Genomic DNA, 27,894 nt, shown 5'->3' on the forward strand with positions numbered 1-27,894 from the left:
CATTTTACTAATTTTTTTTTTTTTTTGAGATGGAATCTTGCTCTGTTGCCCAGGCTAGAGTACAGTGGTGCAATCTCAGCTCACTGCAACCTCTGCCTCCTGGGTTCAAGTGATTCTCCTGCCTCAGCCTCCTGAGTAGCTGGGATTACAGGTGCGCACCACCACACTCAGCTAATTTTTTGTGTTTGTAGTAGAGACGGGGTTTCACCATGTTGGTCAGGCTGGTCTTGAACTCCTGACCTCGTGATCCACCTGCCTCAGTTTCCCAAAGTGTTGAGATTACAGGCATGAGCCACTGCGCCCAGCTTATTTTACTAAAATTAAATTACTGTTGCCTAGGCTAGAGTGCAGTGGCACGATCTTGGCTCACTGCAACCTCTGCCTCCTGGGTTAAAGTGATTCTCCTGCCTCAGCCTCCTGAGTAGCTGGGATTACAGGTGTGCACCACCATGCCCGGCTAATTTTTGTACTTTTAATAGGGAAGGGGTTTCACCATGTTGGCCAGGCTGGTCTCGAACTCCTGATCTCAAATGATCCACCTGCCTCAGCCTCCCAAATTGCTGGGATTACAGTTGTGAGCCACTGTGTCTGGTCAGTAAAGTTATTTTCATCAGGATCATTTTCTTTCTTTTATAAATATTCAGTCTGTCTTTGTTGTTGATGTTCTTATAAGATTTTACCACTAAGCGTCTGCTGTTGTGAATTTCATTATTTCTACCCCGTCCATCTTCTCCAAATCAAAATCTATAGACTGAAATTTTTGTCTAAATTAAATTTTATTTTATATAGTCTTTGCTGGTGATAGTTATTTTTCTTTTTTTCTTTTTTTTTTTTTTTTGAGAAGGAGTCTCGCTCTTTCACCCAGGCTGGAGTGCAGTGGCGCGATCTCGGCTCACTGCAGGCTCCACCCCCTGGGGTTCACACCATTCTCCTGCCTCAGCCTCCCGCGTAGCTGGGACTACAGGCGCCCGCCACCTCGCCCGGCTAATTTTTTGTATTTTTAGTAGAGACGGGGTTTCACCGTGTTAGCCAGGATGGTCTCGATCTCCTGACCTTGTGATCTGCCTGCCTCGGCCTCCCAAAGTGCTGGGATTACAGGCGTGAGCCACCGCGCCCAGCCTCTTTTTCTTTTTTCTTTTTGTCTTTTGTAGAGACAGGGTCTCACTATGTTTCCCAGGCTGGTCTCGAACTCCTGGCTTCAAACCATCCTCCTGCCTCAGCCTCCCAAAGCACTGATATTATAGGCATGAGCTACCATACCTGACCTGGTGCTAGTTTTATTTTGCCTTTTTTCTGTTCTATGTCAAATTTTTTGGTCTGTTTCTTCCAGAGTGTCTGTCTCAGTCTCTCTCTCAATCACAGTCTTTCTTAATCTCTCGCTCAGTCTCTTCAGTCTCTTATTTTCAGTCTATTAATCTCTCAATTGCTTTCTCAATCTCTCTCTCTCAATCTGTTTCTCAGTCTCTCAATCTATCAATCTTTCTCTCAATCTCTGTCTCCCTCTGTCTCTCTGAGTTCCTCTCTATACCTTTCTCTCTCTTCCCGTCTCCCTCCTTCTCTGCCTGTCCCTCAAACACACTCACCGACTCTGGGTTCTTGACAAAGACCTTGGTGCTCCCCATCTGGTACTGGTCGGGCTCCATGTTGACCGCCCGAAGCAGGTGCTGGACGCCCTGGCGTTCATCCCCACGCCACCGCGGCCACGTCTCGGGGGTCAAAATGGCATACCTGGGGGCGGAGGGCTGGGGTGTGGGAGTGCTCGTAGCAGACAGGCCTGGTTGGGCGTTCTGATGAGGGGGATGGCGAGGGGGGGGTGGAGGGCTCCTCACCTCTGCAGGAACTTGGCGAACTGGCGGCGGTAGGCGAAGCCGGCTCTGCGCACCCTGATGTTCTCCTTCAGGCCCAGGTATTCTACCTGGTGCTTGACCCTAATGGGGAGGGTAGGCTGAGTCCCCTCGGGGTGGGGAGTCACCAGTCCTGGGGATGGGTGGGAGGTGCTGGAGGTGGGGGGCCTGGGGGTATCTGGATTCATGCTGGGGGAAGTTTGGGGGGTGAGTTCTGTGGTCTGGGGGGGCTTCAGGGGTCAGCCTGGGGACTGAGGGGAGGGATCTTGTCCTGATGGTCCCTTCTGGGGTCAGTTCTGCAGGTGGGGGATTGTGGGAGGGGCTGTGCTAGTCCCTGGGTCATCCTACAGGAGGTCAGGGAGGTGTCTAGGTCAGTTCTAGGGGTAACTGCAGGGCCTGGGGGGGATGAATCTTGGATTGGTTGGTGGGGGGAATCACCTGTTCTCCTCCCAGTCTCGGGGCCTCTTGGTCTCGTTGGGTTTGATGCAGCGGATGTAGTGGGGTGTGCACCTCATCAGCGTGGCCACCAGGTCGTTGGCTTGTTTCTGAGGCAGAAGCGAAGGCAGGGGTGGGTGGGGGGCACAGAGATGGGACCCTCTGGCCCCTCTCTTTTCTCCACCCTAGATACAGTCCCAAGAGACAGAGACTGGGGGTGGGTGAGGGCTGGTAACAGATAAGCCACAGGGGCCAGATGTCCCTGGTCTGTGTGCACCTCCACTAGTGCACACCACGCTAGTGGGACTGATGTGGGGTGTCTGCCTGACCCTCGAACCCAAGACAAGGAGCTCTCACGTCTACTGCACTCACCACTTAGCTTGGCACATAGTAAGTGCTCAGTAAATGTTTGCTGAGTGAGTAATAGAGCACTTATGAGAGCATTTCTTTTTGTCCTTTAGGGAGATAGGTACCTTGGGTGTTTGTTTTTTTGTTTTGAGATGGAATTTTGCTCTGTCACCCAGGCTGGAGCGCAGTGGTGCCATCTTGGCTCACTGCAACCTCCACCACCTGGATCCAAGAGATTCTTCTGCCTCAGCCTCCCAAGTAGCTGGGATTACAGGCATGTGCCACCACACCTGGCTAATTTTTAGTAGAGACGGGGTTTTGCCATGTTGGTGAGGCTGGTCATGAACTCCTGACCTCAGGTGATCCATCCGCCTCCGGCTCCCAAAGTGTTGGGATTACAGGCATGAGCCACCGTGCCTGGCTGGGTGATTTTTTTTGAGACAGGGTCTTGCTCTGTCACTCAGGCTGGAGTATAGTGGCGCCGTCATAGTTCACTGTAGCCTCAGCCTCCTGTGCTCAAGTGATCCACTGCCTCAGCCTCCGGAGTAGCTGGGATTACAGGTCTGAGCCACTGTGCCTGGCTGAGACAGGTACTTTGGAGGTAGGGAAACTGTGTGTATGCCTGAGAGGTTTGCCTTGGATTGTGCATTTTGTTTTGTTTTTATTTTTATTTGGAGACAAAATCTTGCCCTGTTGCCCAGGCTGGAGTGCAGTGGCGTGATCTTGGCTTACTGCAACCTCCATCTCCCAGGTTCAAGTGATTCTCCCATCTCAGCCTTCTGAGTAGCTGGGACTACAGATACGTGCCACCACACCCAGCTCCTCTTTTTTTTTTTTTTCTATTTTTAGTAGAGGCGGGGTTTCACCATGTTGGCCAGGCTCGTCTTCAACTTCTGATCTCAGGTGATCCACCTGCCTCAGCCTCCTAAAGTCCTGGGATTACAGGCTTGAACCACTGTGCCTGGCTTGCATTTTATTTTATTTTATTTATTTATTTATTTAAGACAGAGTCTTGCTCTGTCACCCAGGCTGGAGTGCAGTGGCATGATCTCGGCTCACTGCAACCCCCATCTCCCAGGTTCAAGCAATTCTCCTGCCTCATCCTCCTAAGTAGGTGGGACTATAGGCACATGCCGGCTAATTTTTGTATCTTTTGTAGAGATGGGGTTTCACCGTGTTGGCCAGGCTGGTCTTGAACTCCTGACTTCAAGTGATCTGTCTGACTCGGCCTCTCAAAGTGCTGGGATTACAGGTGTGAGCCACCGCTCCAGGTCTGATTTTTTTTTTTTTTTTTAAGAGACAGGGTCTCACTCTGTTCCCAGGCTGGAGTGCAGGGGTGCAATCATGGCTCACTGCAACCTTGACCTCCTGAGCTCAACTGATCCTCCTGCCTCAGCCTCCCAAGTAGCTGGGACCCCAGGTGTGCACTACCATGCTTGCATTTTTAATTTATTTTTTGTAGAGACAGGGTCTTGTTTTGTTGCCCAGACTAGAGTTGTTGTCACATTCATAGTGACAGAATGGTGAGTGCCAGGGACTTGGAAAGCAGATAGGGAGTATTTCATGGGGACACAGTTCCAGTTTGGGAAGATGAGAAAGTTCTGGAGATGGGTAGTGGTGATGGTTGCACAACCATGTGAATGCGCTTAATACTACTGAGCTGTGACCTTAAAACTGGTTAAAATATTCTTAGATAGGCTGGGCACAGTGGCTCACGTCTGTAATCCCAGCACTTCGGGAGGCTGAGGCGGGAGGATCACCTGGGCTCAGGAGACCAGCCTGGCCCACATGGCGAAACCCCATGTCTACTGAAAATACAAAATTAGGCTGAGCACGGTGGCTCACGCCTGTAATCCCAGCACTTTGGGAGGCTGAGGCGGGCGGATCACCTGAAGTTGGGAGTTCGAGAACAGCCTGGCCAACATGGTGAAACCCCGTCTCTACTAAAAATACAAAATTAGCCGGGCATGGTGGTGCATGCCTGTAATCCCAGCTACTCAGGAGGCTGAGGCAGGAGAATCACTTGAACCTGGGAGGCAGAGGTTGCGGTGAGCCAAGATCATGCCATTGCACTCCAGCCTAGGCAACAAGAATGAAACTCCATCTCAAAACAAACAAACAGACAAAAAAACCAACAAAAAAACCCAAAATTAGCTGGGTGTGGTGGCGCATGCTTGTAATCCCAGCTACTCGGGAGGCTGAGGCAGAAGAATTGCTTGAACCCGGGAGGCGGAGGTTGCAGGGGGCCCAGATTGTGCCACAGCACTCCAGCCTGGGCGACAGAGCAAGACTCTGTCTCAAAAAAAAAAAAATTTATTGGATATTATTAAGATGGTAAATTTTATGTCATGTCATGTATATTTTATCACAAATTTTAAAAAATGGTAAATGACTAAAGATGAAACAAAAATGTGTTAGGATAGTGGTCCACTTCTGCACTGAAGGTGTTGATGGAGAACTCCAAGAAGCTGGTTCTGGCCGGGCGCGGTGGCTCACGCTTGTAATCCCAGCACTTTGGGAGGCCGAGGCGGGCGGATCACGAGGTCAGGAGATCGAGACCACGGTGAAACCCCGTCTCTACTAAAAATACAAAAAAATTAGCCGGGCGTAGTGGCGGGCGCCTGTAGTCCCAGCTACTCGGAGAGGCTGAGGCAGGAGAATGGCATGAACCCGGGAGGCGGAGCTTGCAGTGAGCCCAGAGCGCGCCACTGCACTCCAGCCTGGGCGACAGAGCGAGACTCCGTCTCAAAAAAAAAAAAAAAAAAAAAAAGCTGGTTCAAGCCCCCTAAACCCAGAGCTGGAGGAAGACCCTGCTGAACAGATGACATCACAGACAGAGGCAGAAGCCCCAGGATTGGTGGACAGACAGACATTGGAATGACAGAAACAGAGTCCGGACCCCAGGCAGGGTGGAACTCAGCCCTCCCCAGGCCCACCTCCCCGTTGTACACCCCAGGCCCACCTTGATCTTGGAGCCGGCGGTGCTGGGGCGCCCCTTCTTGTCTCCATCCAGCTTCTCAGGGAAGAGCATCCGGAGGAAGGCCCTGGGTAGGAGAGGGGAGAGGAGGAGTTGGAGGTATGGCTGGACCTTGGGGTGCCCTCCTCCAGGGGTGGGGCAGCCTCAATGCCACAATGCAAAATATGGTTCTCTCAGTGTGGAGGGGAGCTGTGATGGGTGAGATGCAGAGGGTTGGTTTTTTTTGTTTGTTTTTTGAGACAGGGCCTTGCTTTGTCCTCCAGGTTGGGGGGCACTGGTGTGATCATAGGAACTGCAGCCTGGAACTCCTGGGCTCAAGCCAGTGTGTGAGTGTATTGAATGCCACTGAATTGCACATTTTATTTTATCTTATTTTATTGTGTTTATTTATTTATTTATTTCATTTGTTTTTTTCTTTGTCACAAAAAGGGAACAACGTGGATAAATTGTACATTTTAAAATGGTTAATAAGGCTGGGTGCGGTGGTGCACGCCTATAATCCCAGCACTTTTTGGGAGGCTGAGTGGGTGGATCACCTGAAGACAGGTGAGATAAGTCTGACCAACATGGTGAAACCCAGTCTCTACTAAAAATACAAAAATTAGCTGGGCATGATGGTGGGCGTCTATAATCCCAGCTACTTGGGAGGCTGAGGCAGGAGAATCGCTTGAACCCAGGAGGTGGAGGTTGCAGTGAGCTGAGATCGTGCCAGTGCACTCCAGCCTGGGCGGCAGGGTAAGAGACACTGTCTCAAAAAAAAAAAAATTGGATTGTGGTGATAGTTGCGCAATTCTGTGAATTTGCTAAATGTCATTGATTTAGACACTGCTTAAAGTGGGTGGATTTAATGGTAAGCGCTGCTGAAACCCTAATGTGCACATGGATCCCTGGGAGGCGTGGGGCATCCTGGTTTAAAGATCAGGTTAGATTCAGATAGTTCTAAACCTGATTGTTCAGATTCTGATAGTTCAGAATCAGATGCAGATTCTGATTCTGGAGGTCTGGGGCGGAGTTTGAGATTCTGCTTTTTCTTTCCCCTCAGAGGTAAGGTCTGTTGCCAAGGCTGGAGTGCAGTGGCGCAATCACGGCTCACTGCAGCCTCCACCTCCTAGGCTCAAGTGATCCTTCCATCTCAGCCTCCCGAGTAGCTGGGACTATAGGCATGTGCCACCACACCCAGCTAATTAATTAATTAATTATTATTATGTTTGCTGGCAGAGTAGACAAGTATAAAAAAAAAGAATTTTTTTTTTAAGAGACAGGGGTCTTGCTATGTTGCCCAGGCTGGTCTTAAACTCGGGACCTCCAGTGATCCTTCTGGCTAGGGAGATTCTGCATTGGAAACAAGGCCCAAAGATGTCCAGGTTGCTGGTCTAGGAACCACATGTCAAACACTTTAAGGATCCCCGACTTACTACTTTACACCTAATACTACGTTGTTTGTGGTTTTTTTTTTTTTTTTTTTTTGAGACAGAATCTCCCTCTGTCACCCAGGCTGGAGTGCAGCGGCGCAATCTTGGCTCATTGCAACCTCTGCCTCCTGGGTTCAAGCGATTCTCATGCCTCCGCCTTCTGAGTAGCTGGAATTACAGGTGCGCGCCACCATGCCTAGGTAATTTTTATAATTTTAGTAGAGACAAGATTTCGCCATGTTGCCCAGGCTGGTCTCAAACTCTTGGCCTCTCAAGTGATTTGTCCACTTCGGCCTCCCAAAGTGCTGGGATTGTAGGCATGAGCCACCGCGCCTGGCCTCTGGAGTTACCCTTTACCTCAGTCCATAGTTACTTTTCTACTAGTCCATAGAAACACCATCCTGGCTGCACAGCCACTTCCCTAGAGTTTGTGGCGAGATGGCAGCTCTGGGGAAGATGGGGTGGTGCCCCGGTCCTCCCTCCATTCCCTTGGGGGGTTGTAGCCGGAGGTCCCCGTGCCCGGGACCACTCACTGCTCACTGGTCTGCATCAGCTCTATGAGGTCGGAGAAGAGAACGTCTCGGTTCCTCTCGCAGAAGCCGCTGACGTCGTAGGAGACCTGGAGGGGACAGTGAGGGACTGAGAGACCTGGCTGGGAGGGTGGGCGTGGGGTGCTTACAGCCCAGGTGGTCAAGGGTTTCCTGGGACCTGCTGTGGGATGAGAGGATCAGGGAGTGTCTACAGCGCTGGCTGGCGGGTATCTACAGTTCAGAATAGGGGATGGGGGGCGGGCTTCCTGGAGGGCTGATGTTCAAGTTGAGGTTAGAGGATCGTGGCTGTATCCCAGGTCAGAGGTAAGGGGAGGTGGGGGTTACAACCTAGATGAGCTGGGAGAGAGCTGCAGCTTGCATCACAGGCCGGGGGGCAGTGAAAGTTATAGCTCAGATTGGTGGGTGGAGGGGCTGCAGCCTGGGTGGGGGGTCCCTGGGAGTCAGAGGTTAGATTGGATATCTGTGACCTGGTCAATCGGGGGCCAGTGCAGGGGGCCTGTGTCAGGAGGATAACAGCCCTGGCTCAGGGATCCCTGGGGGCCCTTCAGCCAGGGTTGGGGGCTGGAGCTGCTACCTTGGGGCTCTTTGTAGTTCCGAGCAGGGCTTTTGCAACCCTGGCTGAGGGAACATGGGAGCTCCAGCCCTTTTTGTTTGTTTGCTTCTTTTTTTTTTTTTTTTTTTTTTTTTTTTTTTTTTTTGGAAACAGAGTCTCGCTCTATCACCCAGGCTGGAGTGCAATGGCACGATCCCAGCTCACTGCACCCTCCACCTTCCGGGATCAAGCGATTCTCCTGTCTCAGCCTCCCGATGAGCTGGGATTACAGGCGTGCGCCACCACACCTGGCTAATTTTTTTTATTTTTAATAGAGACGGGGTTTCACCATGTTAGCCAGGATGGTCTCGATCTCCTGACCTTGTGATCCGCCCGCCTCAGGCTTCCAGAGTGCTGGGATTACAGGCGTGAGCCACTGCACCCGGCCCTGTTTGCTTTTGTTTTTTGAGTTGGAGTCTTGCTCTGTCGCCCAGGCTGGAGTGCTGTGGCACAATCTTGGCTTACTGCAACCTCCGCCTCCTGGGTTCAAGTGATTCTCCTGCCTCAGCCTCCTGAGTAGCTGGGATTACAGGTGCCCACCACCACGCCCAGATGATTTTTGTATTTTTAGTAGAGACTGGGTTTCACCATGTTGGCCAGGCTAGTCTCGAACTCCTGACCTCAGGTGATCTGCCCGCCTTGGCCTCCCAAAGTGCTGGGATTACAGGCATGAGCCACCACTCCCAGCCTCTCCAGCCCATTTTAGGGGCACTCCTAGGAACTTCTGCTCTCATGTTGTGAGATCCTCGGATCACTGCCTGAGAATCTGTAGTCCTGTCTTTTGGGGAGCGGGGCTGCGGGCATGGTTGGAGTCCAGTGGATTTCTGTAGCCTTCGGTAGGGGTCTGTAGGAGGCTTCGGCACATTTTGAAGGCTGGTGGCTCACAGGAGGGGCCTGGGGGCTTTGGGGATTTCCTCTCCAAATTAGGATCAGAAGGTGGGGGGCTGTGTCCTAGTCAGGGGGTTATGACTCACATTGGGGCTTATCCATGAGCATAGGCAGTCTAGTACCCAAGCTGGTGTTAATTGGGGGGAATTCTGTTCCCTCTGTTAGGGGAGTTGATGTGTAAGGGAAGCTGTGGCCTGGATCAGAGGCCAGGGTTTCTGTAGCCCTGGCCCAGGGAACACGGTGGTGGTGGTGGTGGTGGTGGTGGTGGTGGTGGTGGTGGGTGGTGGTGGTGGTGGTGGTGGTGGTGGTGGTGGTGATGGTGGTGGTGGTGGTGGTGGTGGTGGTGCTGGTGGTGGCGGGTGGCGGTGGGGTGGGCGGTGGCTGGTGGTGGTGGTGGCGGTGGGGTGGTGGTGGTGGTGGTGGTGGTGGGTGGTGGTGGTGGTGATGGTGGTGGTGGTGGTGGTGATGGTGGTGGTGGTGGTGGTGGTGGTGGTGGTGGTGGTGGGTGGTGGTGGTGGTGGTGGTGGTGGTGGTGGTGGTGGTGGATGGTGGTGGTGGTGGTGGTGGTGGGTGGTGATGGTGGTGGTGGTGGTGGTGGTGGTGTGGTGGGGTGGTGGGTGGTGGTGATGGTGGTGGGGTGGGTGGTGGTGGTGGTGGTGGGGTGGGGGTGGTGGTGGTGGTGGTGATGGTGGTGGTGATGGTGGTGGGTGCTGCTGCTGCTGGTGGTGCTGCTGCTGCTGCTGTTGTTGTTGTTGGTGGTGGTGTCCAGGCAAGTCTGGGGCTTAGAGAGTTCCTGGGGGGGTCAGTCGGAAGGGTCTGTAGTTCTGGTTAGTAGGGGGTGGATTGAGGCAGGGGGACAGTGGAATTCTACAGCCCTGGATGAGGGTCCTAGCATGCTCTTTCCAGCCTGGGTGCTGGAGGGTGGGGGCTACAGCCCAGAGCCCTGGGGGTCTGTGAGGAGGCACAGGGTAGGGGAGGGGCAGGGGGCGCACCTTGCCAGCGTAGTGGTGGATGACGAAGCCGGCACTCCAGCTGTTGAAATGCTCGTGGGTCCCCACGGCCGCCTGCAACTTCTGCAGCAGTGTCTGGTCTGCTCCCCCGCCCGTGGCATGCATGGTGGCACACACGTCGTCCAAGACACTCATGATGCCTGGGGGGCTCTGCAGGGCGAGCGGGAGCCAGCAGCGGCTCAGTTTGGTCTGCCTTGCTTCCCCACAGATTGTCAGTGGGGAGATTAGGGGAGGGAGGGGGTGGAGGAGTGGAGGGAGCTAGAGCTTTGGGAGCGGGGAGGGCACCAGGAGCTTCCAAATACAAGTACAAAAAGCATTGCAGGGGTCAGGGATGGAAGGGATAGGGGGGCAAGGGTGTGTGGGGCTGCTGTGGAAGCTCACTGGGGTACAGAAGTACATGGGGACCCCTCAAGAGATTCAGGCCCCAGACTAGAATCCCTTGGTAGGGGGACCTGCCTTATATATGTATTTATTTATTTAGAGACGGAGTCTTGCTCTGTTGCCCAGGCTGGAGAGCAGTGGTGTGATCTCAGCTCACTGCAGCCCCCATCTCCCAGGTTCGAGTGATTCTCCTGCTTCAGCCTCTGGAGTAGCTGGGATTACAGGCATGCCGCCACCATGCCCGGCTAATTTTTGTATTTTTTAGTAGAGATGGGGTTTCACCATGTTGGCCAGGCTGGTTTCGAACTCCTGGCCTCAGGTGATCCACCTGCCTTGGCCTTCCAAAGTGCTGGGATTACAGGCATGAGCCACCGTGTCCCACCTAAATACGTCTTAAATTTAATTTTTTTTGAGACAGGGTCTTGTTCTATTCCTCAGGCTGGAGTGTGGTGGTGCAATCATAGCTCGCTGCACCCTTGACTTCCTGGGCTCAAATGATCCTCCCACCTCAGCCTCCCGGCTAGCTGGGATTACAGGCGCCCGCCACCACGCCTGGCTAATTTTTTGTATTTTTAGTAGAGACGGGTTTTCACCATATTTGTCAGGCTGGTCTCGAACTCCTGACCTCAGGTGATCCGCCCACCTCGGCCTCCCAAAGTGCTGGGATTACAGGCGTGAGCCACCGGCATGGAATCTGCAAATTTGACTCTAACTCTGAGCTGGGGTTCCCGGGGAATGTTTATTGAATGATTAAGCGAAAGGTGGACAAGTAGGTGGAATGAATGGATGAGGGGCGGAAGGGACATTTTAGTTGTGCTCTGTCGCTGGAAAGCCTGAGTGTAGGGTAGGGAAGGGCCTGAGGATGCCATAATGCCCTTGGCCCTCCCCCCATCTTCTGGACCTAGCTCAGGGGCCCAGTGAGATGCCCCTGCCAAAGTTGACCCAGCCCTCACCAGCTTGTTTTCGATGAGGTCACAGACGACCTTGTTGTTGAAGTACTGGATTGGAGTCCAGCAGATGCCTTCCTGCACGTACTCCTCCTAGGGTGGAAAAGCGGGTGGATGTGGGGGCCAGTGAAAAAGGTGTGGCCACCCTTCCCCCCATGTCCTCTCCCCTTCTCCATCTCATCACTTAGGACTGTCTCTGGTAACAAAGCCCATCACTCCTGTGTGGGCAAGGCTGGAAGTGCCAGGGAATTACATCTGGTTTCAGCAGTCCTTGACCAATAATCAACAGGAGTGGGTGGATAAATACCCCAGCTCCCTCGCTTCTCTGTGTGCTCTATGAAGCCTCCTCGAGTCCCAGTGCAGTTGCACCCCAGTTGTCCACAGCATAACGTGCTCATTAACACATTATTTGGACTCTCTTTTTTTTTTTTTTTTTTTTTTGAGATGGAGTTTCACTCTTGTTGTCTAGGCTGGAGTGCAATGGCATGATCTTGGCTCGTCGCAACCTCCGCCTCACGAGTTCAAGTGATTCTCCTGCCTCAGCCTCCCGAGAAGCTGGGATTACAGGTATGTGCCACCACACCTGACTAATTTTGTATTTTTATTAGTGACGGGGTTTCTCCATGTTGGTCAGGCTGGTCTCGAACTCCCAACCTCAGGTGATCTGCCCACCTCGGCCTCCCAAAGTGCTGGGATTACAAGCATGAGCCACTGCACACAGCTTGCTTTTTTTTTTTGAGATCGGGTTTTGCTCTGCTACCCAGGCTGGAGCTCAGTGATGCGATCCTAGCTCACTGCAACCTTGACCTCCAGGGTTCAAGTGATTCTCTCATCTCAGCCTTCTGAGTAGCTGAGACCATAGGAGCACACCAGCATGCCTGGCTAATTTTTATGTTTTTTTTTGTAGAGATGGGGTCTCACTATGTTGTCCAGGCTGGCTTTGAACCCCCAGGCCCAAGCAATCCTCTTACCTCAGCCTCCTAGATAGCTGGGACTATAGGTGTGAGTGATTGTGTCTGGCTCGGTCTATCTCTCTTTTTTCTTTTCTTTCTTTCCTTTTTTTTTTTTTTTTAGGCAGGGTCTCATTCTGCTGTTGCCCAGGCTGGAGTGCAGTGGTGCAATCTCGGCTCACTGCAACTTCTGCCTCCTAGGTTCAAGTGATTCTCCTGCCTCAGACTCCTGGGTAGCTGGGATTACAGGTGCCCGGCACCACGCCCGGCTAAGTTTTATATTTTTAGTGGAGACAGGGTTTCACCATGTTGGCCAGGCTGGTCCCAAACTCCTGATCTCAGGTGATCCACCTACCGCAGCCTCCCAAAGTGCTGGGATTACAGGCGTGGGCCACTGCGCCCAGCCTCTCTCTCTCTCTCTCTTTTTAAAAAATCCCTGTCTCAGGGCTGGGCATGTTAACTCATGCCTGTAGTCCCAGCACTTTGGCAGGCCAAGGCAGGAGGATTGCTTGAGGCCAGGAGTTCAAGACCAATCTGGGAAACGAAGTGTAACACCAACTCTACAAAAATGTTTTAAAATATTAGCCAGACATGATGGTGTGTGCCTGTGGTCCCAGCTACTTGAGAGGCTGAAGTGGGAGGATTGCTTGAGCCCAGGAGGTGTAGACTGCAGTGACCTGTGATCACACTACTGCACTCCAGCCTGGACAACAGAGCGAGTTCCTGTCTCAAATTAAAAAAAAAAAGCAGCGAATGGTGGCTCCCACCTGTAATCCCAGCACTTTGGGAGGCTGAGGTGGGTGGATCACAAGGTCAGGAGTTTGAGACCAGTCTGGCCAATATGGTGAAACTCTGTCTCTACTAAAAATACAAAAATTAGCTGGGCATGGTTGTGGGTGTCTGTAGTCCCAGCTGCTCGGGAGGCTGAGGCAGGAGAATCACTTGAACCCTGGAGGCAGAGGTTGCAGTGAGCCGAGATCATGCCATTGCACTCCAGCCTGGGCGACAGAACAAGACTTTGTCTCAAAAAAAAAAAAATCCCTGACTTACTTCCTCAGTCTCCTCTTGGAGCTTCCTGGGATTGCCTCCCAGAAAAACCATTTGTCTCTGAATCCTTGCCTCAGGCTCTGCTTCTGGGGGAGGGGCAAAATGAAGACAGCAGGGACTATTGCCTTATTGTTCATGGCTGTGTCTCCAAGCACCCTAAACAGTGCCTGGCACACAACAGGTGCTCAATAAATAACTGCTGAATGAATGAACTAAGAGGCATGGTCCTTCCCAAAGCTTTAGAGGCAGAAGGAAGTATCACTATAGAACCTGGGTAGGTTGGCACAGAGAGGTGGGAATGCGGCGGGGAGGGCTGGGGTGTCCCCTAGTTGCTAAGAGATGCTCATGGTCCTTCCACCCCACCTCCACCCCAGGATCCCCCATCCCTGACTGCTTGGCTGCCCACCTGCTCGGCCTTCAGGGTGAGTTCGATAAAGATTTGCTGCAGCTTCTCATTGACGAAGTTGATGCAAAACTGCTCGAAGCCATTTTTCTGCAGAAGGAGGAAAAGGGTCCTTCCCTCAATGTCCTGGTGCTGGAAGTTCTTGTGGCCACCCTGGGCAGCCCCAGGGAGGACAGGATGTGGGCTGGAGGCAGGGGGCCGTACCTGGAAGATCTCGAAGCCGTAAATGTCCAGCACACCGATGCTGTACTCTTCCTGGGGTTTCTGCATAGCACGGTTGATGGCCTGCGGTGTGGGTGGGGACAGGAGGTCAGTGGGCATCAGTCAGATCTGAAGCCCCTGCCCACCACTCCTTAGACACACGCCTAGCCAACTTCATGGGTGATGTCCCCTCATGCCAATTTCCCTCCAGCCCTCTTTAGTTCTGCCCTTCCTGGCTCTGTGTACAGTGTCCCCACCCCCTAATCAGTCACTCAGAGGAGAAACCCAAGTGTCAGTGTATCAGGGTCCCTGACTCCGGAGCTGACTCTGCCCCTGAACCTCTCTGCACCTCTATTTTCTTTTCTTTCTTTTTTTTTTTTTTTGAGACGGAGTCTCGCTCTGTCGCCCAGGCTGGAGTGCAGTGGCATGATCTCGGCTCACTGCAAGCTCCGCCTCCCGGGTTCACGCCATTCTCCTGCCTCAGCCTCCCGAGTAGCTGGGACTACAAGGGCCCACCACCACGCCCGGCTAATTTTTTGTATTTTTAGTAGAGACGGGGTTTCACCGTGGTCTCGATCTCCTGACTTCGTGATCCGCCTGCCTCAGCCTCCCAAAGTGCTGAGATTACAGGCGTGAGCCACTGTGCCCGGCCTTGCACTTCTATTTTCTTATCTTTAAAAGGGGTTGATAATAGCAATTACCTTATGGGGCTTTTTCTTTTCTTTTCTTTTTTTTTTTTTTTTTTTTTTGAGATGGAGTCTCATTCTGTTGCCCAGGCTGGAATGCCAGTGGCACAATCTCGGCTCACTGCAACCTCCGCCTCTAGGATTCAAGAGATTCTTCTGCCTCAGCCTCCCAAGTAGCTGGGATTACAGGCATGTGCCACCACACCTGGCTAATTCTTGTATTTTTAGTAGAGACGGGGTTTTGCCATGTTGGCCAGGGCTGATCTCAAACTCCTGACCTCGGGTGATCTGCCCGCCTTGACCTCCCCAAGTGCTGGGATTACAGGCATGAGCCACTGCGCCCGGCCATACATTTTATACTTTATTTATTTTAATTTTTATTTTGAGACAGGGTCTCAGTCTGTTGTCCAGACTGGAGTGCAGTGGCTTGATCATGGCTCACTACAGCCTCAACCTCCTGGGGTCAGGGATTCTTCCACCTCAGCCTCCTGAGTAGCCAGGATTACAGGCACCAGCCACCATGCCTGGCTAATTTTTGTATTTTTGTAGACAGGGTTTTACCATGTTGCCCAGGCTGACTCCATACATTAAAAAAGTTTTTATTTTATTTTATTTATTTATTTCGAGACAGAGTCTCTCTCTGTTGCCCAGGCTGGAGTGCAATAGCACGACCTTGGCTCACTGCAACCTCCACCTCCCAGGTTCAAGTGATTCTCCTGCCTCAGCCTCCCAAGTAGCTGGGATTAAAGGCATGTGCCACCACGCCCGGGTAATTTTTAGTAGAGATGGCGTTTCACTATGTTGGCCAGACTGGTCTCGAACTCCAGACCTCAAGTGATCCGCCCACCTCAGCCTCCTAAAGTGCTGGGATTACAGGCATGAGCCACTGCATCTGGCCAAAAGTTTTTTTTTAGAGACAGGGTCTTGCTCTGTCACCCAGGCTGGAGTACCAACAGTGCAATCATAGTTCACTGTAGCCCCAACCTCCTGGGTTCAAATGATCCCCCAACCTCAGCCCTCTGAGTAGCTAGAACTACAAGTGCACACCACCACACCCAACTAATTTGAAATTTCTCTAGAGATGGGGGTCTTGCTATGTTGCCCAGGCTGGTCTTGAACTTCTGGCCTCAAAGGATGCTCCCACCTCGGCCACCCAAGGCATTGGGATTGCAGCCGTGAGTCACTGCACTCGGCCTCCATAAATGTTTGTGACCCCAGAGCGTCCACTCTGCCTTCCAGCCCCAGCCCTACTCGCCTCCACGAGGAAGTCGAAGAGGCGGGCATAGAGCCCCTTGGCCAGGGCATCACGGGTGTAGGCTGCCTGCTCCACGTTGAGGGTCACATCAATGGACTCACTGCGCCCGCCCCATCGGCTGTCCATCTTGCGGCTGGTCAGCTTCTCTTGCAGTCGCCCGCTGTCAATGCCCAGCAGGTAGGCGGGAAAGGCCAGGACTACCAGGGCAAAGGTCAGGGCAAAAACGGGACGGTTGGGCTCTTGTGCCTCCTGCATGGGCCTCCTATTATCCCCATCTTGCCCAGTGACACCCACATTTTGCCTCGTGGGCTCTCAGCTTCCTGGGGGGCTGAGCTAGGAGGACGCAGTTCACACACTCAGAAGCCTCCATCCCGCCCTCCCTGACACCCACACTCACGGTCCACACTCTCCACGCGGGCGTAATTCCCGTCTTCACAGAAACTGATGTTCCCCAGGTGCAAGATCCCCGCCACGAGCTGCAGGACCAGCTGCTGGATGCTGGGCGGGATCCCAATGACCTGCATAGCACTCTGTGGGTACAACGGGGGCAGAAACTGTGCGGTGAATCCTGGCCTCCAACCTGCCACCAGGGGCAGGCTTGAGGGACCACGGCACGGATTCAGGAAGTGAGCACCCTTGGGTCCCTGTCCTATCCTTTTCAATCACTTGCTGCGTGACCTTGGGTAAGTGCCTGCACCTCTCTGGGCTTTGTTTTTTATTATATTTTATATTTTTGAGACAGAGTCTCCCTCTGTTGCCCAGGCTGGAGTGCAGTGGTGTGATCTCGGCTCACTGCAACTTCCGCCTCCCGTTTTCAAGCAACAGAGTGAGACTCCATCTCAAAAAAAAAAAAAAAAAAAGGCACGGTGGCTCACATCTGTAATCCCAGCACTTTGGGAGGCCGAGGCAGGTAGATCACCTGAGGGCAGGAGTTCAAGACCAGCCTGGCCAACATAGTAAAACCCCATCTTTATTAAGAAAACAAAGATTAGCCGGGCGTGATGCCATGCGCCTGTAGTCCCGGCTGCTCGGGAGGCTGAGGCAGGAGAATCGCTTAAACCCGGGAGGTGGAGGTTGCAGTGAGCCAAGATAGCGCCACTGTACTCCCGCCTGGGTGAAAGATTGAGACTCTACTGCCTCCCCAGTAGCTGGGATTACAGTCACGCACCACCACACCTGGCTAATTTTTGTATTTTAAGTAGAGACAGGGTTTAACCACATTGGCCAGGCCAGTCTCAAACTCCTGACCTTTTTTTTTTTTTTTTTTTTTTTTTTTTTGAGGCGTAGTCTCGCTCTGCCGCCCAGGTGGAGTGCAGTGGCGCGATCTCGGCTCACTGCAAGCTCCGCCTCCCGGGTTCACGCCATTCTCCTGCCTCAGCCTCTCCGAGTAGCTGGGACTACAGGCGCCCGCCACCACGCCCGGCTGATTTTTTTTTTATATTTTTAGTAGAGACAGGGTTTCACCGTGGTCTCGATCTCCTGACCTCGTGATCCGCCTGCCTCGGCCTCCCAAAGTGCTGGGATTACAAGCGTGAGCCACCGCGCCCGGCCTCAAACTCCTGACCTTAAGTGATCCGCCTGCTTCGGCCTCCCAAAGTGCTGGGATTACAGGCTTGAGCCTCGTGCCTGGCCTGGGCTTCAGTTTCCTAATTTGTAACTCAGGAGGGTTTCTGGGGCTGAGGTCTGCCTGGCCGGGGACTGGAGTGGAGGCCGGTGCTCACCAGAGTCTCACCAAAGTCGCTTCTGTCGTCCGTGCCGTCCACCTGGTAGGTGTCCGATTGGTTGAGGTAGTAATAGTAGTCCGGTGTCATGAGGCCCAGGTTCTGTCTTTGCTCCTGGGAGGCCCCTTCCAGCAGCTGGAGGGTGTGCCATGTTCATGCATCTGGTGCTTGCCTGGCTCAGCCCCTGTGATCCTCCGTCTGCCCTGCCATGCCCTCCTAGGTGTTTACCTTCCCACTGTCCACCCCGCTGGGCTCCAGGTGGGGCTCCCTCTCCCCCGGCCCCTTCCCTGCACCTGGTAGTAGATGTGGAAGTTCCTCTCATTTTCATTTTGCATGACCACACGGGACTTCTCCAGCAAGAAGTTGGAGATCTTGCCCCCATCTGGCTCCCCACCTCGGCTGAACTGGATCTCAAAGTACTTGCCCTGAATCCGAGAGAACCATGTCAGCACCCCAGTGTCCTGGGGTGCAGGTGGGGGAAGGATTGGGGATGGGTCTTGTGAGCCTCGTCTTTCTTCCCTTCTTCCTTTTTTTTTTGAGACAGAGTCTCACTCTGTTGCTCAGGCTGGGCTTCAGTGGCGTGATTTTGGCTCACTGCAACATCCAGCTCCTGGGTTCAAGTGATTCTCCTGCCTTAGCCTCCTGAGTAGCTGGGACTACAGGCACCCGCCACCAGGCCCAGCTAATTTTTGTATTTTTGGTAGAGACGGGGTTTCATCATGTTGGCCAAGCTGGTCTTGAACTCCAGACCTCAAGTGATCCGCCTGTCTCAGCCTCCCAAAGTGCTGGGATTTCAGGCGTGAGCCCCTGCACCCAGCCCAAGGGTATGGAATTTATTAAACCACATCCATGTGCAGGTGTAATGCTGAAGTCTATGAGATGGATATTAACATCATCCCCATTTTATGGATGAGCAAACAGAGGAAGCTCAGGAAGTTGCATAGATTTTTTTTCCCCCAGGCTACACAGCTCACAGTGACAGAATCAAACCCTGACTCCAGATCTGTTTACCTATCCTGACTTCCACTGGGCCTAGCGCAGCACCCACACAAAGAACGAGTCCCAGAACTATTGTCGAAAGAAGGAATGAATGAGGGAATAAATTGGACCTGAAATGTGAATGGGAACAATGTAGCATGGCTGCAGCTGGGGGAGTATTTAAGAATGTTACACAGGGGTGTCATGGCCTCCACACTTCTGCCAGTGGGGGACTCTCTTTTGAAATGGATCATGAGCGGGAAGTGAGTCTCGCCTTCAGGAGTAGGTATTTCCTGCTGGGTTTCCAATGGGCTCTTGGCAATGCAAGTGTGTGTATGTGTGGGTGTGTGTAGAAAGGTCAGCATGGAGGGAGCAGCTGCTCCAAGCAGGGCTGCAAAGACTCACAAAGCGGCTGGAATTGTTGTTGCGCACAGTCTTGGCGTTGCCGAAGGCCTCGAGCAGCGGGTTGGACTGCAGGATGATATCTTTGACGTGCTGGGGCAGAGGCAGGTGGGGTGGGAAGAAGTCAGACTGAGGCAGGAGTGCAGATGGGTGGGGCTGCACTACCATGCAGGTGAGGGCGACCTAGCTCATCCTTCTGTTTTCCTCATCTCACCTGGACCTTCTCGCCTCCGCCAGACACCTTAGAGATGTAGCCCATGATGTATTTGGCTGCCACTGTCTTCCCAGCTCCACTCTCTCCACTGGGGATGAATGGAGGAATAAATGATCAGTGGATGGGGAAGAGCCCTTTTTAGTGCATGACCATTCATTCATTGAGCACCTACTGTGTGCCTGCCAGTATTCCGGGTACTGGGGATACTGTAATGAACAAGACAGATAAAATCTCTGCTCTCAGCCGGGCGTGGTGGCTCACGCCTGTAATCTCAGCACTTTGGGAGGCTGAGGAGGGCGGATCGCTTGAGGTCAAAAGTTTTAGACTTGCCTGGCCAACATGGTGAAACCCAGTCTCTACTAAAATACAAAAATTAGCCAGACATGGTGGTGGGTGCCTGTAATCCCAGCCACTCAGGAGGCTGAGGCAGGAGAATTGCTTGAACCTGGGAGGCAGAGGTTGCAGTGAGCTGAGGTTGCGCCACTGCACTCCAGCCTGGGTGACAGACTGAGACTCTGTCACACACACACACACACACACACACACACACACTCTCTCTCTCTCTCTCTCTCTCTCTTTCTCTCTGCTCTCATAGAGCTGGCATAGATTGATTGACTGAGATGGGGTCTCACTCTGTTGCCCAGGCTGGAGTGCAGTGGTGTGATCATAGCACCTGTTCCTGCCTGGAACTCCTGGGCTCAAGCAATCCTCCCTCCTCAGCCTCTTGAGTAGCTGGGGACTATAGGCATGCACCACTGTGCCCAGCTAATTATTATCTATAAAGAGACAGGGTGTTGCCATGTTGCCCAGGCTGGTCTTGAACTCCTAGCCTCAAGAGATCCTCTCGCCTTGGCCTCCCAAAGTGCCAGGATTATAAGCATGAGCCACTACACCTGGCCTGAGGTGACATTTAGAGGGGACAGACAGACAATAGCAGAATGAATCAATAAAATACATCGTGAGTCAGATGGTGACAAGGAAAATAAAACAGAATGAGGGCAGAGAGGGACAGCAGGGCTCTGTTCAGATTGGGAGTTTCAGGCAAACCTCCCTGGGGGCGATGATGTTTCATCGGGGGCCTGGTCAGCAGGGTCTGTGGCCCCCAACTCTGTCCATACCTAATGATGACACACTGGTTCTCACAGTCGATAAGCATGTTCCGGTACATGTTGTCTGTGAGGGCGTAGATGTGCGGGGGATTCTCATACTGGGCCTGGCGGGGGAGGTCAGGTCTCAGCCCAGGGCGGGGGGCCAGAGGTCTTGGGGCTGTGCCTCCCACCCAGCCCCAGCCTCACCGCGCCCTGATAGAGGTCGATCTCACGGTCGGTGAAGTAGGGCATCTGCTTGAAGGGGTTTACGGAGATGAGCACGGAGCCGATGTAGGTCTGAGGGATGGTTAAGGGTCGTGTGGTGTCCTGGTAGGTTTTGTCCTCCCTGTCCCCTCATCCTGCCCCCACCCAGGGCTTCCTAAAACTCCATTGCTTGGAGATGGAAGAGATGGAGATAATGGATGCATCTCGAGTCTCTTGGAAAAAACAGGGCTGGCCGGGCGTGGTGGCTCATGCCTGTAAGCCCAGCACTTTGGAAGGCCGAGGCAGGCGGATCACTTGAGGTCAGGAGTTTGAGACCAGCCTGGCCAACTTGGTGAAACCTTGTCTCCACTAAAAATACAAAAAATTACCCGGGCATGGTGGTGCGTGCCTGTAATCCCTGCTATTTGGGAGGCTGAGGGAGGAGAATCGCTTGAACCTGGGAGGCAGAGGTTACAGCGAGCTATCGTGCCATTGCACTCCAGCCTGGGCAACAAGAGCCACTCAGTCTCAAAAACAAAAGACAAAACACAAAAAACAAAAACAAAAAAATTAGCCAGGGATGGTGGCACATGCCTATAATCCCAGCTGCTTGGGAGGCTGAGGCAGGAGAATCATTTGAATCCAGGAGGTGGAGGTTGCAGTGAGCTGAGATCGTGCCACTGCACTCCAGCCTGGAACCTGGGTGACAGAGCAAGACTCCATCTCAAAAAAAAAAAAAAAAAAAAGAACAAACAGGGTTGGATCCGGAATGGGGGAAATGGAACACGCTGGGGCTGAGCTTCCCCAGGACAGAGGGAGCAGTGGCAGCCACAGCTGCCCCCAATCAGAGCCCTGCTGTCACTCCATCTGTCCTCTGTCTTACCGCCTGGTGCTCTCCCGGCCCATTCCTCCCTCTGCTCCTTCACCCTCCTCTCCGTCCATGGCCCAGCCATTCATTCCTTCCCTGCCTGCCCACCCCTAGCCTTGGCCCAGGGTACGAAGATGTAGTCGTCCATGAAGCGCTTCCGGAGGTTGGCGGCGATGGCGTCTTCGGTGATCTGGGGAAGAAGCACCATGTCGTCCACGCCGCTCTGCTTCACGTTGTGGCTCTGCCAGTGGAAGCGCTCCTTGCTGCCCTGGGGGGTGAGAGGGGGGTCGGGGTGAGTCCTTGCACGGGGACCAGGCACCTGGCTCACCAACACCATCAGCTTCCGGGTTCTGTCCCACCTCCCCCGCCCCACCTCCATTCCTCCTTCCCCAACTCCAGGAGAGGCTGGCAGGGTCCAAGCCAGGCCCCCTGCCTCAGACAGAAGTTGCAGTGCTCAGATCCAGCCCTCAGCCCTCTATTTTTTTTATTTTTAATTTTTATTTATTTATTTAAAGACAGAGTCTCACTCTGTCACTCAGGCTGGAGTGCAGTGACGCGATCTCGGCTCACTGCAACATCCACCTCCCGGGTTCAAGCGATTCTCCTGCCTCAGCCTCCCGAGTAGCTGGGATTACAGGTGCCCACCACCATGACCAGCTAATTTTTAATATTTTTGGTAGAGACGGAGTTTCACCATGTTGGCCAGGCTGGTCTGGAACTCCTGACTTCAAGTGACCCACCCGCCTCAGGCTCCCAATGTGCTGGGATTACAGGCGTGAGCCACCACGCCCGACTTTTTTTTTTTTAATTAAAAAAATTTTTTTATGCCAGGTGTAGTGGCTCATGCCCGTAATCCCAGCACTTTGGGAGGTTGAGGCAGGAGGAACGCTTGAGGCCAGGAGTTCGAGACCAGCCTGGGCAACATAGCAAGGCCTCGTCTCTATAAAAAAGAAAGAAGGAAAGAAAAAAAGAAAGAAAGAAGAAAGAAAGAAAATGAGATCTCAAGCCATGAAAAGACATGGAGGAAACTTAAAGGCACATGACTAAGTGAAAGAAGCCCATCTGGGGCTGGGCGCAGTGGCTCACGCCCGTAATCCCAACACTTTGGGAGGCCAAGGCGGGTGGATCACCTGAGGTCGGGATTCGAGACCAGCCTGATCAATATGGAGAAACCCTGTCTATACTAAAAATACAAAATTAGCCGGGTGTGCTGGCACATGCCTGTTATCCCAGCTACTCGGGAGGCTGAGGCAGGAGAATCACTTGAACCTGGGAGACGGAGGTTGCGGTGAGCCGAGATTGTGCCATTGCACTCCAGCCTGGGCAACAAGAGTGAAACTCTGTCTCAAAAAAAAAAAAAAAAAAAAAAAAAAGGGAAGGCAATCTGAAAAGGCTATATACTGTCTTATTCCAACTATAGGATATTCTGGAAAAGGCAAAACTATGAGGACAGTAAAAGATCAGTGGGGCCAGACGCAATGGCTCACACCTGTAATCCCAGCACTTTGGGAGGCTGAGGCGGGAGGACTGCTTGAGGCCAGGAGTTCAAGACCAGCCTGGGCAACATAGTGAGACCCCCCCCATCTCTACAAAAAATAGAAAAATTAGACAAGAGTGGTGGCATGTGTCTGTGGTCCCAGCTACTCTGGAAGCTGAGGTGGGAGGATCATTTGAGCCCAGGATGCAGAGGTTGCAGTGAGCTCATATTTTGCCACTACACTCCATCCTGGATGACTCCATCTCAAAAACAAACAAACCAAAAAAACCAAACAAACAACAACAAAAGTTTTGAGACAGGGTCTCACTCTGTCGCCTAGGCTGGAGTGCAGTGGTGTGATCACAGCCCCATGCAGCCTCAACCTCCTGGGCTCAAGCAATCCTTCCACCACACCACAGCCTCCCAGGTAGCTGGGACTACAGACGTGTGCCACCATGCCTGGATAATTTGTGTATTTTTTTGTAGAGATGGGGTCTTGCTTGTTGCCCCGGCTGGTCTTGAACTCCTGGGCTGAATGGATTATCTGTCTCAGTCCCCCAAAGTGGTGGGATTATAGGCGTAAGCTACTGCGCCCAGCCCCTCAGCCCTCTCCTTTGGTCTCTCTGTCCATCCGTCACCCCACCTAGTGCCCCTCACTTCCCATGAAGGATGCCAGGCTTGGCGGGCAGGGCACAGGGTGCTTGGGGCTCTGCAGGCTGCAGGAGCAGAGCAGGGAGACCGGGCGGCTTGGTGGGGAGTGGGCGCATCCCGGTTCTCACTTCCTGCCAGCCTCCCAGCCTCTCCCTTTGACATCCCCCGTCCCCTCCCCAGGCCCAGGCCCAGGCCAGTCCCTGACTTCTCTGTGGCATTTGACCCACTGCTGCCAGGTGGCCTCCTTCCTTCTCCCCTCCCACCTCTCCTCTTCTCTTGTGGTCACACATACCAGCTGGTCCCTTTGCGCTCCTCCGGGCCACCATGTGCTGTGACCTCTGCACTCTGCCTGTGTATGACTTTGTTCCTCAGTTCTACCCTCTACTCCCAGCCCTGCCTCCCTGCTGCCCCTGCTGCCCCTGCCGCGGCCTTCTCCTCTGTGTCCCTTCACCTTGCCCCTCAGCAGTGCCAGCACCTTCCTAGGTTGCCATTTTTTTCATTTCATTTCCTCTCTCAGTTTTTCTTTTTCTTTTGAGTCAGAGTCTTGTTCTGTGACCCAGGCTGGAGTGCAGTGGCAGGATCATAGCTCACTGTAGCCGTGACCTTCTGGGCTCAAGAGATCCTCCCAGCTCTGCCTCCTGAATAGCTGGGACCACAGGTGTGTGCCACCATGCCCAGCTAATATTTAAATTTTTTTGTATTGATGGGGTCTTGCTATGTTGCTGAGGCTGGTCTTTAACTTCTGGCCTCAAGTGATCCTCCCACCTCACACTCCCAAAGTGCTGGAATTTCAGGCATGAGCCACCTTGCCTGACCCAGACAACGTTTTCTTTAGGCCCCATGGAGGAGACTGAGGCACATGCTCTCCAAAAAACTCCTCTTCCAGGAAGCCTGCCCTGGTTGCTCTCCTTTTAGCCCGACTGAATTTATCTAGTGCCTTAAACACCCTGCCTTTCTCAGGCTCACTCTATCTCTATTCAGTACATCTCTGCAAAGGAGTAGTCTGACAGATAGGAGTGATGGCAATTTGGAGCTACCCCATTTGGTGAACTCATGGTCAGATAAGATGTCTCTTCTCCCGGAAGCCCCCCATCCCCAGGCCAGGAGCTCCTGGAGACAGAGACTGGGGCTGAGTCTTTTCTCTGTCAAATAACAGGGCACAAAGGTAAAGAAAGAAACCCAGATTCAGAGCAAAAACCACCAGAGCAAACAAAGCTGGGAATTGAAGTATTTTTGTTTTTTTTTTTGAGATGGGGTCTCACTGCGTTGCCCAGGCTAGATGGAGTGCAGTGGTGAGACCATGGCTCACTGCTACCTCTGCCTGCGGGGCTCAAGTGAGCCTCCCACCGCAGCCTCCTGAGTAGCTGGGACTACAGGCACACACCTAAGCCCTGCTAATTTTGTGTACTTTTGGTAGAGATGAGATTTCACCATGTTGTTCCAGCTGGTCTTGAATTCCTGAGTTCAAGCGACCTTCCTGCCTCGACCTTCCAAACTGCTGGGATTACAGGCATGAGCCACCACTCCCAACCTGGGATTGAAGTCTTTAAAGTGGACTGTGTTTGCCAGTGGATTCCAGGGATACAGGCAGGGCACAAGCAGAAGTGTCCACATGGGCAACTGTAAGGCAGAAGTGGAGCCAGTCTCTCCTGGGGGTACTGGGGAGCCACAGAATGTTCTTGAGTGGGGTTGGGGGCGGGGTGGAGGTGCATGATCAGATTCTGGACATGCTGACAGCTAGAGGTTGTTGAGGGATGCCCATGGGCATTAAATAAGCCCAGCCTTTGGCATGGGGGTAGATCTGGGTTCTGATCCTGACTGGGCGAACAGATGCTGCTGTGAGTCTCCATTGTCTCATCTATAAAAAGGGAGAGGCAGCTCCACTTCCCAGGGTTGATGAGAGGATGAACTACTCTGGGGGAACAAGGTGGGATGGGAGGCTGGTGCCCCTCCCCAAGCCTGAGTGGTCATGAGGATAGAGCCAGGCTGAGGGGCATTTGAAAGAATTAACACGGCTGGGCGTGGTGGCTCACACCTGCAATCCCAGCGCTTTGGGAGGCCGAGGCGGGTGGATCATCTAAGGTCGGGAGTTTGAGACCAGTCTGACCAACATGGTGAAACCCCATCTCTACTAAAAATACAAAAATTAGCTGGGCGTGGTGGCGGGCTCCTGTAGTCCCAGCTACTCGGGAGACTGAGGCAGGAGAATCGCTAGAACCTGGGAGGTGGAGGTTGCGGTGAGCCCAGATGGTGCCATTGCACTCCAGCCTGGGCAACAAGAGTGAAACTCCATCTTAAAAAAAAAAAAAGGAAAGAATTAACACTCACCGAGCACCTATGCTGTACCTGCTTTGGGGGATGTAGATCATTGATACTGCCAGCCATCATCACACCATCTCAGTGTGGGGTAGGCTCGAAGGAAAACGGAAGCTGGAGAAGTATAGCAGCTTCCTTAAGGACACTGGACTAAAGATACAGGTATTGTTTCCAAGGGTGTGGGATTTGAACCTGGGTCTATTCAACAGCAAATAACAGGTTCTTGGCTGGGCGCGGTGGCTCACGCCTGTAATCTCAGCACTTTGGGAGGCTGAGGCGGGTGGATCACCTGAGGTCAGGAGTTCGAGGCCAGCCTGGCAAACATAATGAAACCCGTCTCTACTAAAAATACAAAAAAGTAGCCGGGTGTGGTGGTGCACGCCTGTAATCCCAGCTACTCAGGAGGCTGAGGCAGGAGACTCGCTTGATCCTGGGAGGCAGAGGTTGCAGTGAGCCGAGATTGCACCACTGCACTCCAGCCTGAGCAAACAGAGCTAGACTTGGTCTCAAAAAAAGAAGAAAAAGAAAAGAACAGGTTCTTGCCTCTATCTACACGCACAGGAGGCTGGGCTGGTGCTGAGAAGTATTTTTTTGTTTTGTTTTGGTTTGGTTTTTGAGACAGGGTCTCACTCTGTCTCCCAGGCTGGAGTGCAGTGGCAAGGTCATGGCTCACTGCAGCCTTGACCTCCTGGGCTCAAGTGATCCTCCTGTCTCAGCCTCCTGTGTAGCTGAGACTACAGGCACATGCCACCACGCCTGGCTAATTTTTTGTTGTTGTTGTTTTTTTGAGACAGAGTCTTGCTCTGTCGCCCAGGCTGGAGCGCAGTGGCACGATCTCGGCTCACTGCAAGCTCCGCCTCCCGGGTTCATGCCATTCTCCTGCCTCAGCCTCCCGAGTAGGTGGGACTACAGGTGCCCGCCACTATGGCGGCTAATTTTTTGTATTTTTAGTAGAGACAGGGTTTCACTGTATTAGCCAGGATGGTCTCAATCTCCTGACCTTGTGATCTCTCCACCTCAGCCTCCCAAAGTGCTGGGATTATAGGTGTGAGCCACCGCGCCTGGCCATGCCTGGCTAATTTTTAAATATTTCATAGAGACATGGTCTTGCTTTGTTGCTCAGGCTGATGTCTATAACTCTTGGGCTCAAGTGATCCTCCCACCTTGGCCTTCCAAAACGCTGGGATTACAGGTGTGAGCCACTGTGCCTGGCCTGAGAAGGGTTTTGATAAACAGCTGGGAGAAAGGGTGCACCAGCCAGGGTTAACTGTCTGGGGAAAGGTGTGGAGGTGTGGCGGCAGCAGGGACAGAGAATGGAATGCTGGGGTAGTCAGGGCTTCAACCCCTCACACTGCTCCTGGCCTGAGTAGTCAGCATGAATTCCCTCCCTCCCTCCCTCCCTCCCTCCCTCCCTTCCTCCCTTCCTTCCTTCCTTCCTTCCTTCCCCTCTTCTTTTCTTCCTTCCTTCTTCCTCCCTCCCTTCCTTTCTCCTTCTCTCCCTCCCTTCCTTCCTCCCACTGTCCCTCTCTCACTCTCCTTTTTTTCTTTTTATTTTCTTTCTCTCTTTCTTTCTTCTCTCTCTCTTTCTTTCTTCTCTCTTTCTCTCTTTCTTTCTTCCTCTTTCTTTCCCTCCCTCCCCTCCCCTCCCTCCCTCCCTCCTTCTTTCCTTCCCTCCCTCCCTTCTCTTTCTTTCTCTTTCTTTCTTCTTTCTTTCCTTCCATTTTTCTTTCCTTCTTTCCTTTCTTCCCTTCCTTTCCCTCCCTCCCTCCCTCCCTCCCTTCCTTCCTTCCTTCCTCTTTTTTTTCTATCTTTTTTTGTTTGGTTGGTTGAGATATAGTCTTGCTCTGTTGGCCAGGCTGGAGTGTAGTGGCGCGATCTTGGCTCACTGCAAAATCTACCTCCCGGGTTCAAACGATTCTTCTGCCTCAGCCTCTTGAGCAGCTAGGACTATTGGCGCGCACCACCACACCCGGCTAATTTTTGTATTTTTAGTAGAGACGAGGTTTCACCGTATTGGCCAGGCTGGTCTTGAACTCCTGACCTCATGA

The 27,894-nt window shown here is 52.8% G+C and overlaps 1 protein-coding gene across 3 annotated transcripts in view; it reads right to left on the minus strand.

Moving 5' to 3' along the window:
- Positions 1–27,894, minus strand: part of MYO1F (myosin IF) — a 57,265-nt gene that overhangs the window by 13,460 nt on the left and 15,911 nt on the right. For 2 of the 3 annotated variants that reach the window (XM_030807726.1, XM_030807725.1), the window contains exons 2-18: positions 21,533–21,670; positions 20,538–20,627; positions 20,361–20,455; positions 19,243–19,330; positions 19,032–19,121; positions 17,942–18,073; positions 17,649–17,783; positions 16,325–16,457; positions 15,928–16,124; positions 13,789–14,070; positions 11,392–11,478; positions 10,040–10,207; positions 7,550–7,635; positions 5,590–5,671; positions 2,283–2,389; positions 1,830–1,928; positions 1,584–1,728 (exon numbers count right to left, since the gene is read on the minus strand). In XM_030807726.1, coding sequence (XP_030663586.1) covers positions 1,584–1,728; positions 1,830–1,928; positions 2,283–2,389; positions 5,590–5,671; positions 7,550–7,635; positions 10,040–10,207; positions 11,392–11,478; positions 13,789–14,070; positions 15,928–16,124; positions 16,325–16,457; positions 17,649–17,783; positions 17,942–18,073; positions 19,032–19,121; positions 19,243–19,330; positions 20,361–20,455; positions 20,538–20,627; positions 21,533–21,670 — 2,154 coding nt within the window. The remainder of the gene's footprint in view (positions 1–1,583; positions 1,729–1,829; positions 1,929–2,282; positions 2,390–5,589; positions 5,672–7,549; positions 7,636–10,039; positions 10,208–11,391; positions 11,479–13,788; positions 14,071–15,927; positions 16,125–16,324; positions 16,458–17,648; positions 17,784–17,941; positions 18,074–19,031; positions 19,122–19,242; positions 19,331–20,360; positions 20,456–20,537; positions 20,628–21,532; positions 21,671–27,894) is intronic. The other variant, XM_030807727.1, reaches the window with a different exon arrangement.

The sequence above is a fragment of the Nomascus leucogenys genome, unplaced genomic scaffold (genome assembly GCF_006542625.1).
Source record: "Nomascus leucogenys isolate Asia unplaced genomic scaffold, Asia_NLE_v1 Super-Scaffold_241, whole genome shotgun sequence".
Lineage (NCBI taxonomy): Eukaryota > Metazoa > Chordata > Mammalia > Primates > Hylobatidae > Nomascus > Nomascus leucogenys.